The 14,820-nt window shown below is 54.6% G+C and overlaps 1 protein-coding gene across 1 annotated transcript in view; it reads right to left on the bottom strand.

Annotated features, from left to right (window-relative positions):
* Positions 1 to 405: 405 nt before the first annotated feature.
* Positions 406 to 14,820, bottom strand: part of SPSB1 (splA/ryanodine receptor domain and SOCS box containing 1) — a 69,773-nt gene continuing 55,358 nt past the window's right edge. Inside the window, exons 2-3 of the mRNA XM_068986446.1 lie at positions 10,440 to 11,269; positions 406 to 1,695 (exon numbers count right to left, since the gene is read on the bottom strand). Coding sequence (XP_068842547.1) covers positions 1,568 to 1,695; positions 10,440 to 11,133 — 822 coding nt within the window. The 5' untranslated portion in view covers positions 11,134 to 11,269 and the 3' untranslated portion in view covers positions 406 to 1,567. The remainder of the gene's footprint in view (positions 1,696 to 10,439; positions 11,270 to 14,820) is intronic.

Below are 14,820 nucleotides of genomic sequence, written 5' to 3' on the forward strand. Positions count from 1 at the left end.
CCCACTGGGGGAAAAACAAACCTCCCAATAGCAAGGGGAAATTTACATTCCTCACCCAGTCTTGGCACCAATTTTGTGCTTTAAAAAATATACTCCACTGGAAGACTTTTTTTTTTAAGGTACCCTACAGCAGCTGTTTAAACATAATTTTTATGGACAAATATATATGCATATATATTAAACATTTTAAACAAATAAAGTCATCTATTGTACCTGTACAGAAATGAACAGAAGGCAGATTCTAAGAGGGTGGACTTCAAGACATAAGAAAAGGTGACTTGGTGGCAGGTGCTGGGGTCTGCTACGTGGGGGAGTTGTGCAAGGGAGGGTGCTTCCCCCCGCTGCAGGCTGCCCACCCCACCCCACCCTGCCCCACCCCACAGCTCTGGGGCACCGTGATGAACTGAGGCTGCTCCACTTCAGCCCAGAGCCCGGACAGGGGCACCAAGCGGAGACAGGCACTGGCTTCGAGGACACACAACTCTGCTCTGGTCTCCCCAATCCTGCCCTGCCCCTGGCCTCTCAGACCCACTCATCCCCCTGTCTTGTTTCGGCAGGTCCTCGACAGGGGAAGCCAGAGCTTCCGAGTATTCACGTGGCAAATCTCAGGTAGGAAAGCGAAAATGAAACCAAACCCACACCAAAAAACCCCACAGAAGACTAAAAAAATAAAACCACGTGCAAAAATGGATGAGCCTGAGTGACAAGTGGCTGTCTGGGGGGATGCAGGGAGCTGCCACCGCCCTTGCAGACAGGTCCCTAAGACACTCATTATTGCACGTGAGGTGCCCTTTCAGGGGCCCGCTCGGGCACTCAGGAGCAGAGCCCCTTGGAAACTGTAGATCAAGGGGCCCACACAGAGGTGCCCTGTGCCCACGTGGGGACACATCACAAACATGACCCAGCGCAAGGGCCAGGTGAGGCACACACATCCCAGGAAGGGGCAGGTGGAAGAAAAGCAACAGAACACTCCAGAGAGAAGTGACCCGAACAAAGTGTCCTTTCTAAATGGAATAAATAAATGGCTTTTGTTACTGTTAAAAGAATAAATACAGGGTATGGAGGCACCGGCAGCCAGGACTGATGCTGGGTGCTCATGCGCCTAGGGAAGGTCCCATTTTGGTTTCTTCCTCGGTGGCCATGGTGAGCTTCTGACATCCTGAGCTTCGTCCACTGTGGCTGCCCTGCTGGGCCAGCGCTGGCCCTCATCTAAGCACCTCTTCGCACCCCTTGGATCTGTTCTCGGCACTGGGGGGTCCCAGCAGGTGTGGGGAGCACCCAGGCCACCCCAAGAGCTGATCAGAGCTCAGGGCAGCAGTTTATCCTCTGTGTTTTTTCCAAGGAGGGGCTGTGATACGGCATGCGGGGGACTTCTGCCAAGGTCCAGAAGGAGAGCAGAAGGGCCCGTATCCAAAGCCGTCTGTGTCCGGCGGGGCAGCCAAGGAGGACGAAAAGGAAGTTGGGACTTCCTCCCACGCCTTGGACGCCGGTCCAAGGCTCGTGGCGCTGTGGTGGCTCAGTGAGTTGGCACCGGGGGTTGGTTGTGCTGGCGGTCCCAGGTGGAGCATCACTGGTAGAGGAGGTAGGCCTTGAGGGAGGCGGGCAGTGGCAGCGCGTGGATCTCACCCAGGCGCCCCTTCCCCAGGGCCAGGCGCACCGAGCGACGGCAGAGATCCATGAGGGGTAAGGGCTCCGCTGAGGATATGAGGAGAGAGAGGACGCCTGTTAGTACAGCTCCGGCTGGTTTGAGAGCAAACATCAACAACAGCAGCAATAGCATCACTGACTGGTACTAGATGTTTTTTTAAAAAATGTTTATTGATCTATTTATTTGGCTGCACAGGGTCTTGGTTGATCAAACTCAGGCCCTACTGCATTGGGAACTTGGACTCTGCCACTGAACCACCATGGAAGTTTTGATACTAGTTTTAATACCCAGATGACTACAAATTAACTCCTTTTACTTTCTTTTTCTGGCCATGCAGAGTGGCCTATGGGATCTTAGTTCTCCAACCAGGGGATGGAACCTGGACCCTCGATAGTGAAAGCGTGGGGTCCTAACCTCTGGACCACCAAAGGTTCCCCTCATTTTACCTTTTTTTAAAAAAAATTTATTTATTTTTGATTGATTATTGCTTTATAATATTGGTTTGATTTCTGTCTCATTTTACCTTTTAAATGAGTTATTAATTGCTAACACAGAAAGGAGAAAGCGATGGCACCCCACTTCAGTACTCTTGCCTGGAAAATCCCATGGATGGAGCAGCCTGGTGGGCTGCAGTCCATGGGGTCGTGAAGAGTCGGACGTGATTGAGAGACTTCACCTTCACTTTGCACTTTCACGCGCTGGAGAAGGAAATGGCAACCCACTCCAGCGTTCTTGCCTGGAGAATCCCAAGGATGGGGGAAGCCTGGTGGGCTGCTGTCTATGGGGTTGCACAGAGTCGGACACAACTGAAGCGACTTAGCAGCAGCAGTAGCAACACAGAAAACTCACTGGGCCAGGCCCCCTTCTAAGCTCTCGTTTAATCCCCATGATGGTCTGTTATGAATGATTTAATAATCACAGGGAGATACATACCATGATCATCATTCCCATTTTACTGATGAGGAAACTGAGGGATGCTGCTGCTGCTAAGTCACTTCAGTTGTGTCCGACTCTGTGTGGCCCCATAGATGGCAGCCCACCAGGCTCCCCCGTCCCTGGGATTCTCCAGGCAAGAACACTGGAGTGGCTAAACTGAGGGATAGAGTCCAAATAACTTTCCCAGGGCCACACCACTGGCAGGACAAGGATCAAGGGTTAGGATCAGGGTTAGCTCTAAGCCACTGAACTTGAGGCCCTCTTCATGGGCTCTCCCCTGCATATATCCAGTCTCAGACCCTACTCGGTCTTTCAGGAGGAGAATCATTCTGTGCTAACCCAACTGCTCACAGGGACGGTTCTCCTCTCCATTTTACAGCTGAGGGCACTCAGGTACAGAGGGGACCGAAGCGCCAGGATTATAGGCTGGGATCCAAACCCCTGCAGTCAGGGCCCAGTTCATGGTAGAGCTGCGTCAGGAACCTGAATCCCAAGGGGCTTCTGGCAGCAGCCTGCAAGGGCACCTCTGCCCTCGTGTCCCTGGAAGGGCCTAAGACCTAGCTTCCTGCAAGAGCGGCTCCACACAGCCTGCATCTCAGATAAACCCTCTGCTCCAGAAGGAACCAGAAAGTCATGCCCTCCAAGGCCCCAGAGGCTGCTGAGTTGTCATGGGCTCTGCTCATCTCCTCTCCCCCCATGCCTGGATGACTCCTCCTTGCTCTCACCCATGAAGCCAGGTACAGGTGAGCACACATGAACGGCTGGAGCGGGGGGGTGTCTCTCCCCCCCAGGGGGTCCTGGATGCACAAAGAGCTAAAGTGAGTGGATCTGTGACCTCGTCCACAGTCTCTCCAAACCTCCTTGTAAACAAAACAAAAGGTCAAACCAAGAAACTGAGAAAACCCCAGCATTTCCCTTGAGATCCCATTCCACCAATTAAAAAGTAGATGAAAGTTCTTTAATATTCACCAGTGTGTCTCAGAATATTAAAAAGAATATTTAAAAATTCAGTCATTGGGAATTCCCTGGTGGTCCAGTTCAATTCCTGGGCTAGGAAGATCCGCTGGAGAAGGGATAGGCTACCCACTCCAGTATTCTTGGGCTTCCCTTGTGGCTCAGCTGGTAAAGAATCCACCTGCAGTGCAGGAGATCTGGGTTTGATCCCCGGGTTGGGTAGATCCCCTGGAGAAGGGAAAGGCTACCCACTCCAGTATGCTGGCCTGGAGAATTCCATGGACTATATAATCCATGGGGTCGCAAAGAGTTGGACACGGCTGTGACTTTCACATACATCACATACTAGTGGTTAAGACTTGGTGCTTATGCTACCGAGGGCTTGGGATCAATCCCTGGTCAGGGAACTAAGATCCGGCAAACCGTGCACTGTGTGGCCCAAAATGTAAATAAATAAATAAAAATTCAGTGATTGAAGACTAAATCCTAAGGCTGGTGGTTTTTGGGGAAACAGGGAATGACTGAGTAGGGGTTCCCTTTGGTGATGATGAAAGTGTTCTAAGACCACACCAGTGGCTACACAGCTGTTAGTAGCTAGAGGTCACCGCACGGTGCAATTTAATGGGTGAATTGCATGGCATGTGAATTATATCACAGTGAAGCTATTATTTAAAAAAAGAATACATCTTAGTGTTGACAGGGCATTTATGAAATTCCAGGCTTTAAAAGAAGACAAACAATGGCTCTTTATCTCCCCTGGGCAGTCCCAGGAGACAGGACAGTCACAGTAGTGTCAGTTGCTCAGTCATGTCTGACTCTTTGATGCCCCATGCAGCCACACTGCCAGGCTCCTCCGTCCATGGAATTCTCCAGGCAAGAATACTTCAGTGGGTTGCCATGCCCTCCTCCAGGGGATCTTCCCAACTCAGGAAGTGAACCCAGGTCTCCCACATTGTAGGCAGATTCTTTACTGTCTGAGCCACCAGGGAAGCCCAGGAGACAGGATGGAAGTGGTAGATGTTTTTCATGGAAAGCTTCGAATCAGGGCCTTTCCTGGAGGAAGGATTAACTAAACGATGTTCCATCTGTTCGGGTCAAGGATCCCAGACTCCTGGTGGATCAGGATGGAGTCATCCCACCTGCTGGTCTGCAGAGACCTGGTCTCCTTCACTGGACCTGCCTCGGTGTCCCCAGACCTGGCCCCTCAGCTTCACCTGCATAGCAGACTGACCTCAAGCAAATGGCTCCCTTCCCCCAGGCCTCAGCTTCCCCAGATGCAAGACGAGGGGTCTCGACCAGATGCTCCCCAGAGTCCCATTGGCTGAGCTCCTGAAGGCCAGCAATGCCAGGATGAGGAGCGAGTGGTCCTCCGAGCCTTTGAGTGGGGAATTGGGCTCCTCGCCTCCACTCAGAGGGCTTCCCAGGAGGCGCAGTGGTAAAGAATCCACCTGCCAATGCTGGAGATGTTGGAGACACAGGTTCAATCTCAGGGTCAGGAAGGTCGCCTGGAGAAGGAAATGGCAACCCTCTCCAGTATTCTGGCCTGGAGAATCCCAAGGACAGAGGAGCCTAGTGGGCTACAGTTCATGGGGTTGCAAAGAATCAGATATAACTAAGCAACTGAGCACGCATGCTTCCACTCAGAAACTCTCCTCCATCCTCCTCCAGCACTGCCTTCTTCAAGGATGTGGCTCAGCCCGAGGGGCTTCCCCTCATGTCTGAAGGCACTTGAGAAAGCTTCGCAAGCCACTGACTATGATGAAGAGACTGCTGGACGGTGGGAAGGGCTGAGAAGGAGTTCCCATCCCTACCTCTTGGCTAAATGGGTATCAAGTCAGCTCATAAACACCCTCAGGAAGAAATGTTTCTAAGCAGCAGGTCATCCTCACCCCCACCCCACCCACTGCTGATTTTGCAGAAGGCAAGACTATGATGCCCGGGGTCCTGGTCTGATTGCAGAAACCGAACACAAAGCTCCAGAGATGGACGTGGACATCATGCCAGGAAAAACATCTGTCCCACAGATTCTGGTTGGTCACTACCAGGACCCAGAAGGTCTTCCCGACCTCAGTCCTTTTGCCCAGGGTGGGGAGTGCCTGGCTGTAGGGTCTGAATCTGGCTCCATCCGCATGGAGTATGGCTCAGGAATCAGGAAGTGAAGCCGGCGCTATTTACAGGGGCAGAAGGACAAGGAACTGGTCAAGGCCACGTGCCCACATCCACATCTCCAGGACGAGCAACCACCTGGTGGCCTATTTGAACATGCATGGCCAGGGTCACCTCCTAGTTCTCCAAGATATGCCCACCCGCAGCCCCAGAGCCTGGTTCTGTGTCCAGTCCACGGGTGGTGAATGGACTTTGGGTCTGTGAGGTCAAGGATGTATATCTCAAGTCAGGAAGTGCCCAGTTCAGAGACGTTTCCACCTGCCACCTTCACGGCTCCCAGGTCCTGGGAACCAAAAAAAGGAGAATTTGAAAATGCTGAACTGCAAGGAAATGCTTCCATAATGGGAGGCGCCATTAAAAGTTGGGGGGAGAGGTGCAGGAGGACTCTCCTTTGAGTGACAGCTGGTCTGCTGCTTGAAAATAGGCCTTTCCTAGGACTTCTCTGTGGTCCACTGGCTAAGACTTCATGCTCCCAATGCAGGGGGCCCAGGTTCAATTCCTAGTCGGGCAGCTAGATCCCACAGGCCACAACTAAGACCTGGTGCAGCCAAACAAATAACTATTAAAAAAAAAAATAGGCCTGGGGTAAGTGGTGAAGAATCCACCTGCCAGCGCAGGAGACACGGGTTTGATCCCTAATCCAGGAAGATCCCACATCCTGCAGAGAAACTAAGCCTGTGCAGCACAACTGTTGAGCCTCTGCTCTAGAGTCGCAACTGCTGAAGCCCACCGTGCCCTGGAACCCGTGTTCTGCAACAAGAGAAACCATCACAATGAAAAGCCCAAGCACCGAAACTAGAGAGTAGCCCCTGCTCACTGCAACTGGAGAAAGCCCTCACAGCCACGAAGACAGCACAGCTGAAAAAAAAATAGGCCTTTCCTTCTGCATCTCCAGGGCGTGGGGTGGGCAGGCCTAGGAGCCAAGCTGGGCCCTGTCTCCCCACTTCAGTGGCCATTGCTGCCCCTTCTTCCCAGAAAAGAGCAAGATGACACAGCAGCCCCTCTGGTTGCAGCCTCAGCCCCAGAGACCTTGAGCCCCAAGGAAGAGTCAGAACAAGTGGTCTGTGATCAGAGGTGGTTGGACAGTGGTGGAGGTCACGCAGGGACACACAGCCTTTGCTCTGGCCCTGTCCAGGCCAGCTCAGCCCAGGGTCCCAGCACTGGGGCAGGGACTCTTCCAGGGAGGGTCCACCTGGCGTTCGGGGGAAGGCAGACTAGGAGGACAAAATGCCCACTGCAGCACCCAGGGTGGGGTGAGGCGGGGGAGGGGGTGCACAGGACTCTGACAACTTTGGCTGACCCGCTCTGCAAACAGCTGCTCCCTGCTGAGGTCAGCACCGGGCAGCCGGGTGAAGTGGGACTGGGTGGAGAAGGAGGGAGTGGACTTTCCAGACGACCCAGAGAGCAGTAAGAAGACTACTCGAAGACTGTAGAGCCCACAGTCACCTTGAAGACTGCAGAGCCCAGTCCAGGCCTGACACCAAGAAGATGTATCTGGTCAGACTTGGCCAGGGCTTCTGCCTGTCACACCTTGTTCCCTGGGTGGACTCTGACATCTCTTCTTCCTCAGCTGCCTTGGGGAGTAAAGCAAATCCTCCTGGGCAGGGGACTTGGGTGCCCTTTGACCTCACCTGACAGATATCCACCATCTGAACTCTGGGCTCTGTCTCTTACTGCCTCATCTTTCCCCAAAGGCAGCAACCCAGGGAAGGGAAGGAAATGTGGGTGGGACAGCACCCCTCCCACCAAATTCAAGTCCATCTGAAAACCTCAGAATGTGACCCTATTGGAAACAGGGTCTTTGGAGATGTAACTGGTTAACATGAGATCACATTGGAGTCAGGCTTCCCTGGTGGCTCAGCGGTAAAGAATCCGCCTGCAATGCAGGAGCCACAGGAGACTCGGGTTCTATCCCTGGGTCGGAAAGCTCCCCTGGAGGAGGGCATAGCAACCCACCCCAGTATTCTTGCCTGGAAAATCCCATGGACAGAGGAGCCTGGTGGGCTACTACGGTCCATAAAGTCACAAATAGTCAGACACGACTGAGTGAGCACTCACACATCCTGGAGTCGGATGAACCCTGTCCTTATAAGAAGAGGTCACAGCCAGAGGCCACATGACCGCAGAGGCAGAGACTGGGTGATGCGTCCACAGACCAAGGCGTGCTGGGACAGGACAGACTCTCAGCCCTAAGAAGGAGCTGACCCTGCCCACACCTTGGTTTCAGATACCTGGCCTCCTGAACTGAGATGAAACATCTGTTACTTTAAGCCTCCCAGTTGGCGGTCATTTGTTCTGGTGGCCCCAGGAAATAACCACACCACCCTCCTCTCTACACCAGCCTCTTCCTCAGGCTCTTGAACCCACCCTATCCAGATGACCCTCGTCAGGGTCACCAGCGATCGCCTCACCGCCAAAGCTGATGGACAAGTCTTGAGTGTACTTGACTTGGCTGAGTGTACTTGACTTGGCTGAGGGTACTTGACTTGGCATGACTTTGTCCTTTTTTCATTTGGTGTCCAGAACACTCCTCCTCCCCCCAGCCCCTCAGCTACTCCACTTTTCCTTCCTCATCATCCACCCTAAACAATGACTCGCCCCAGGGCTGAGCCTCAGCCCTCTCCTCCTTCCTTTCCTTGGTGACCTCATCCAGGGTTAGAGCTTTCAGCTCCAACTCCACTGACCACTGTCCTGTCTCCAGACCTGCAGAGTCACTGTGACATGCTGAATGAGCATCACAAATGTCACTTCCCCACGTCCATGGTGCCCACCCTGGCCCTCGTCCCCACCCCCACCTTTCCTCTGGACAACCATCAGGGCTCCTCCCTGGCCTCCTGGTGGCCCCTCCTGCCCCCACTGTCCATTTCTACACAGCAGCCAAAGTGACCCTTCTAGGACATAAGATCAAACACCCTGCAGCAGCTGGAGTTGCTGCCTTACCCTCACAGGTTTCCCATCTGGATCCTCCTAAGCCAGCCAGCAGTGCAGAATGGGGCCCATTCATGTCTGATTAGGAGAGTAGAAGGCAAGAAGCCAACGGGGCCCTGGCACTGCCTGGCATTATGGTGGGGACAGAGGAGTGTCCTCATCAGACACCAAGAGTGTGGAGGGGGCTCAAGCCTCTGGGCACTTCCAGTCTCCCTCCTCCACCCGGGGTCCAGCTCAGGGGTGGGCTTCTCATAACACATACCCATGCTATTCCCCTCCACCTCCATAGCTTTAAGTTTCCCAAACAAGAAAAATTGCAAAGACATCTGACCTCCCATCTAATGCAGAGCTGACAGGGCATTGACCGATCATACCCGTCTGGGCCTCCAGGACTGCTTTGGCAGAACCACCGTCGAGCCTTGTCCTGACTCGGCAGGGAAACAGTTCTGTTCGTGCACGCCCTGATTCACCAAGGGGGAACAGGCCCCTCCTGGCCGCTCTGAGGTCTGTGTTCTGTCCCGGAGCTGGGAATGTGAGCAGTGAAGCCGTGCACTCCCGGCATCGGCACCGATGGACCTGTTTCCAGAGGGGCCAGGGCTGCCCTGTTCTTGGAGAGACCAAGTCTCAGAAGCCTGGACCCAACAGTTCACTCATCTGTCTGCACAGAGCAGGCATTAAAGGACTTCCCTGTGGTCCAGTGGCTAAGACCCTGAGCTCCTAATGCTTGGAGGCAGGGTTCAATGCCTGGTCAGGGAACTAGATCCCACATGCTGCAACTAAGAGTTCGCATGCTGCAACTAGAGATTCCACACGCTGCAACGAAGACTGAAGACGCCACATGCCACAACCAAGGCCCAGTGCAGCCAAATAAATAAATGTCACAAAAAAAGGGGGACGGCATGGAACTCCCTGGGGCTGTGGCCACTCTCTACTAGGAAGAGATAAGCAGGACTACAGGCCAGGGTCCCCTGAGACCCTGGGTCCCGGGCTCCCAATCCCTGCCCATCCCTGCATAGGGTAAATGTGGCTGTGAACCTTCTAGCCTGACTCGTGGAGAGACAGACTCACAGAACTTGCCCTGCTGGTTCCCTAGAACTTCCTCAGGGAGGTTACCTGCTGGATGCACACCTGCCAGGAGTACCAGGAGGACTTACAGTGCTGGGCTACACAGGTGAGGTAGACACCCCACGTGGCTGTGGGCTCACTGCCCTCACCCTGTCAGAGCTTGCCAGGGGCAGCAAGGGAAAGATGGGCAGCGGAAGGCTCCAAAGAGAAACATGTGTACTCCATGGAGTACAGGGGGCATCTTCTGTCGAATGAATGAGAGGTCGCTGGCTTTCACTGTGTGGGCAGCCCTAGTACCCCCAGGACGCAAAGCCCAGCTCAATAATATGATGGTTACTGTGCTAGAAGGTGGTCAACTGCAGATCAAACCTGGAGGCAGGTCAACCAGAAACAAACCACATCTGTCAAAGTCCATCCACTGATCCTTTCATTCATTCAACCATCCATCCACCCACCCATCTACTCAACCCCCCACGCACCCCCCCATGCACTCCTTTACTTATTCATCCATCCGTCCATCCACCATCCAGCCATGAGGTGCTGCCATGCAATCTGCAGACTCTAGATAGAAATCCCATCTAATCAGAGGCAAGGCAAGAGTCTGAGGATCTGAAAGTTCGGGTGTCTACTTAAAGACATTTAAATGCAACAACTGTAAATTTTTAGCTGGGCCCAGCCAAGACCAGCAGGGCACAGGGAGGCCAGGGGCACCACCACCAAAAGCAGAGCCAAGGACACTTACGGTCGAGTCCATTCAAGTAGCGCATGCGGATCTCACAGTGGCCCCAGACGGCACTCACTACAGGATACAGTTTTTTGCCCTTGAGTCCCCGAAAAGCTACTCCCATGTACTGTCCGTCCACAATGAAGCTCAGGGTCCCGTCGTCCATATCCAGGGCCACCAGGAAGGAGTCGGGGACAATGAATGTCTCATCCGGCTCCAGAAAGGCTGGGTATGTCTTGCTCGGCTGGTTTTTGCCATCGTGGTAGAGCCGGTTGCGCCCCAAGTCCCAGCCCCAGGACTCGTGGTTATTCCCCACGAGTGTTGTGTACCCCACGGAGTGCAGGGGGGCATCTGCTGTTGCCACCCCCACCACGGCGTGGGTGCCCCGCTGCCTCATGGCCCAGGTGATCTGCCATACGTGCAGCCCGCGCGTGTACCCGACTTTGCCCCTGATGGCATCCGTGCTCTGGGCCACCGGATGCCGGTGGAAGATGAGCTTATCGTCCTCCTTCACGAAGACGTTGAGTGAGCGGTCGTTGTTGTTCCAGGAGTGGAGCAGCTGGACGTCGTAGGACACGGGAGGCATGTCCAGCAGCAGGTCCAGGCGGGTGGGCTTGCAATAGTCCAGACCCTGGAGCTCCTGCTTCAAGGGCCGGTACGTGGGGTCCCTCATGTCCACCGTCTTGATCCCTCCGGTGACCTTCTGCCCCATGTCGGCCTCCCGTTTCACCTGGTCACCGACGCCCAAGACAAACTCATCAACGGCGGGGCCGCTTCTCCAGTTTCCAATCAGGCCGGGATGGCACTCCTAAGGGAGGCGCTAGGTGATGCGGAGCATCCGGTACTGCCTAGGGGATGGAAGGAGAAACGGGGGGTGAGCTGGGGGTGCAGAGAGAAGGGGAGAAACCCACTAGGTTCATATATCATACAGGCATGTCCCTCCCATCACATCTGATTCTAGGCAGACCGGAGCTTCTGCACTGAGTGACACTCCCTCTGTCCTGCAGCTAGGTTAGCATAAAGGAGGGGGCCGTGCACCTGGAAGTCTGTGTGGAAAGGTGGGCTTGGGGGCAGGTGTTATGCCCAACTGTGTCAGGTGTCCAGCCTGAGGCTCGCCAACTCGTCACTGTTTCTCAGGGCAGAAAGCCAAGTTGGCCTGATCCCAAGGTCAGCTCAGGGCAGTGGGCGTCTCCTTTCTGGTCAAAGCAATGGGAGGCTTACTCCCAGCACCTGCTGTTTGGAGGGCAGTTGAATCCCTGCGTGGCAGCAGAAACCGTTTGAGATGCTGATTCCCAGTCCCTCCTCTCTCTTCCAGCACAGCCACCTCCGAGGATGTACCACCAGTTCACACTAGGAAAGGGGACCCCAGGGTGGGCATAAAACTCCTGACTCAGTGACTCCAGTGGCTCCAGCAATGCCCCCACCTAGCTGGCCCAGAATCAGGTGGGTACAAGGCCCTCACTGCCACCCCTGGGTGGTTCTGGACCCACCTTTAGACAGCCATCCTCTCCCACCCACATTCTTCAACTGATGTCTAGTGTTTGGCCCCTCCAGTCCCCACAGCCCATCTGGGAAAGAAGTCCGACTCCAAGACGACTCATTTCTGCCCAGGCTACACCATCCCTGTGTCCTTTAAGGGAGATCAGAGCCACAGGCTGGAGGGGAGAGTCTGTCCTCTCCATCGGCAGCACTGGGAGGAGGGGGTGAAATGTGGGACAGATAGGACTCTGGTCACCACCCAACTCCAGTCCCCATGTCCACCTTGAGGAAGGGGAAATCACGAGCTGTTTTGTTTTCCTGAGCCTCACTCAAGAGAGAGGGTGCTTCCTGCCATCACAACCCCTACCTCCCACTCCCCTGGTCCATGGGAGGGACTCTTGGCTGCCTAGTTTGGGGGATATGCTCCAAGGACTGGCTTCCCAGGTGACTCAGTGGTAAAGAATCCACCTGCCAGTGCAGGAGATGCAAGAGATATGGGTTCGACCCATGGGTAGGAAAGATCCCCTGGAGGAAGACATGGAAACCCACTCCAGTATTCTTGCCTGGAGAATCCCACGGATGGAGGAGCCTGGTGGGCTACAGTAGATGGGGTCACAAAGAGTCGGACATGGCTGAGCGTGCATGCTCTCACGCTCTCCCAGGACTGACCAGACAAGGGAGCAGGCAGACTCCTGGCTACATAAACAGGACTAAACGAGGACACAGAGGAGCTGGGCAAGAGGCCATGGGTGCCTGGCTGCTGGAGAAGCGTCACAGGGTCACTTGTTCCCAGGAGCAAGATGGTGCCTGGGACAAGGACAACACAAGGGAGCCCAGTGTGGGGCTGCAGTTGGCATGTCATTTTCCCTCTGAGGTGCAAGATGAAGCATCTGCCAGGGGACGAGGGCAGGACTGGCTGCAGAAGATCTGGTGACCTGGGACCACTGGCCTCCCCACCGGGCACCCAGGGACCCACAGGACCAGGAGGACGGGAGGGATCTGCAGTGAGACTGGCTTCTGATCTGGTCTCTGGCTGCCCTGGAGCTGTCTTCCTCTCATCAGCTGGGAGAAGATCCCCAGAGCTGCCCCATCCTCAAGGCGGCCAGGGGTCCTGGGAGGCAGGCTCTTGGGAAGTGCCCATGTGGGAGTGCTTGGACCTCCTTATCTCAGCAAGCAGGATACTCTTCTCACCATCCAGCCTATCACCCTCTTGTCAGCTGGCTCAAGCCTCATAGCAGGAAGGGCCTCTCTCCCTCAACCTCATGGGGTCAAAGATCCCACCCCAGCCTACCCATGAGAGCAGGTGGAGAGAATGAGGGGGAGGCTAGGGATGGGGTTGGGGGAGAGGAGACCTGGGAAGGAAGGGTGGTGGTGGGAAAGTCCTTCCAACACATTAATTTAAAATACTTGGGGAGAAATGAGTGGGAATGGAAAAGGACCACAGCAAGGAGGTTGAGGTCAAGTCAGAGGTGGAGAGAGGGAAGGGTTGATAGGGTAGTCGGGGGAGAGGGGTAGAGAGGGACAGAGGGAGCTCGTGGGCTAGTACATCTGGGCCTGTGCACACATGCAACCCCTACTGTAGCTGGATCAAACCAGTCAGTCCTAAAGGAAATCAACCCTGAATATTCATTGGAAGGACGGATGTCGAAGCTGAAGCTCCAATACTCTGGCCACCTGATGCAAAGAGCTGAATGACTAGAAAAGACCTTGATGCTGGGAAAGATTGAGGACAGGAGGAGAAGGCGACAACAGAGGATGAGATGGTTGGATGGCATCACTGACTCGATGGACATGAGTTTGAGCAAGCTCGGGGAGATGGTGAAGGCCAGGGAAGCCTGGAGTGCTGCAGTCCATGGGGCCGCAAAGAGTCGGACACGACTGAGTGATTGAACAACATACCCGGACCAGGATCAGCAAACTCTCTGTCAAGGGAGAGCTGGTAAATGCTTTAGGCTTTGTGGGCCCAAGAGTCTCTGTGCAACTCCTCAGCTCTGCCTTGTCGCCTGAGAGCAGCCACAGACAACACATAAATAAAGAAGCCTGGCTGAGCTCCAATAAATCTTTATTTACAAGAGCAGACCAGGAGGTAGTCGGCCAACCCCACACACGGATCACAGCAGCAGGAAAGCACGAGATGTTTGCTGGGAGGAATCGTGTGGCAGCAAGGTCAGCCCAGCCCCAGAACGAGGGGTCAGAAAAGACAGCGTAACCTCTCAGCGGCTGGTCAGCTGTCTGTCCAAGTCAGCCACCTGCCTGCTCTCCATCTCCTGTCTACCTTCAAATGTGGCCGCAGGGACCCACTAGCCCTCTTTTTTGGGACTATGGCCTGCCAGGGTGCTCCCCCCAGGCTCCTTCCCATCCTCGCCTCCAGACTCTGCATCATTCCTCTGCCAGCCCTGCTCCTGCGGCTTCTAATCTTCAGCCCTCTGCCTGAGACTCATCCGATGCTTTTCTGAGCCTCAGTTTGCTCTTCTGTAAGGTGGGTGTCAAAGAGGAAAGCCCGTCCCCAGGATCAGAGCAGAGCACGTGGTTGTGAAGGTTCCATCTCCTCTCATACCCTGGGGGGTATGGGGGTGGGCGTGGGGAAAGCAGGAGTGGTGGGCAGTCACAGTCACAGGCGGCGACACTGCGATTCACACACTGGCACTGCAGATGCACTCGCTTTCCCCTGAGGAGGGACACAGAGGGATACAGTTCTCACACACACGTGCGCGCGCGCACACACACACACACACACGCCACACTAGAAGCCTGGCAAGGCTTCATGGAGTCTGCACTTACTTTCAGGAGAGTGAATGAGATAAAAAGTTCTGAGATAGGGACTTCCCTGGTGGTCCAGTGGCTAGGACGCCACATTCCCTGTGCAGGGAGCTGGGGTTCAATCCCTGGTCAGGAAACTAAGATCCCACATGCCACAACT

This window comes from Capricornis sumatraensis, chromosome 14, assembly GCF_032405125.1.
Source record: "Capricornis sumatraensis isolate serow.1 chromosome 14, serow.2, whole genome shotgun sequence".
Taxonomy (NCBI): domain Eukaryota; kingdom Metazoa; phylum Chordata; class Mammalia; order Artiodactyla; family Bovidae; genus Capricornis; species Capricornis sumatraensis.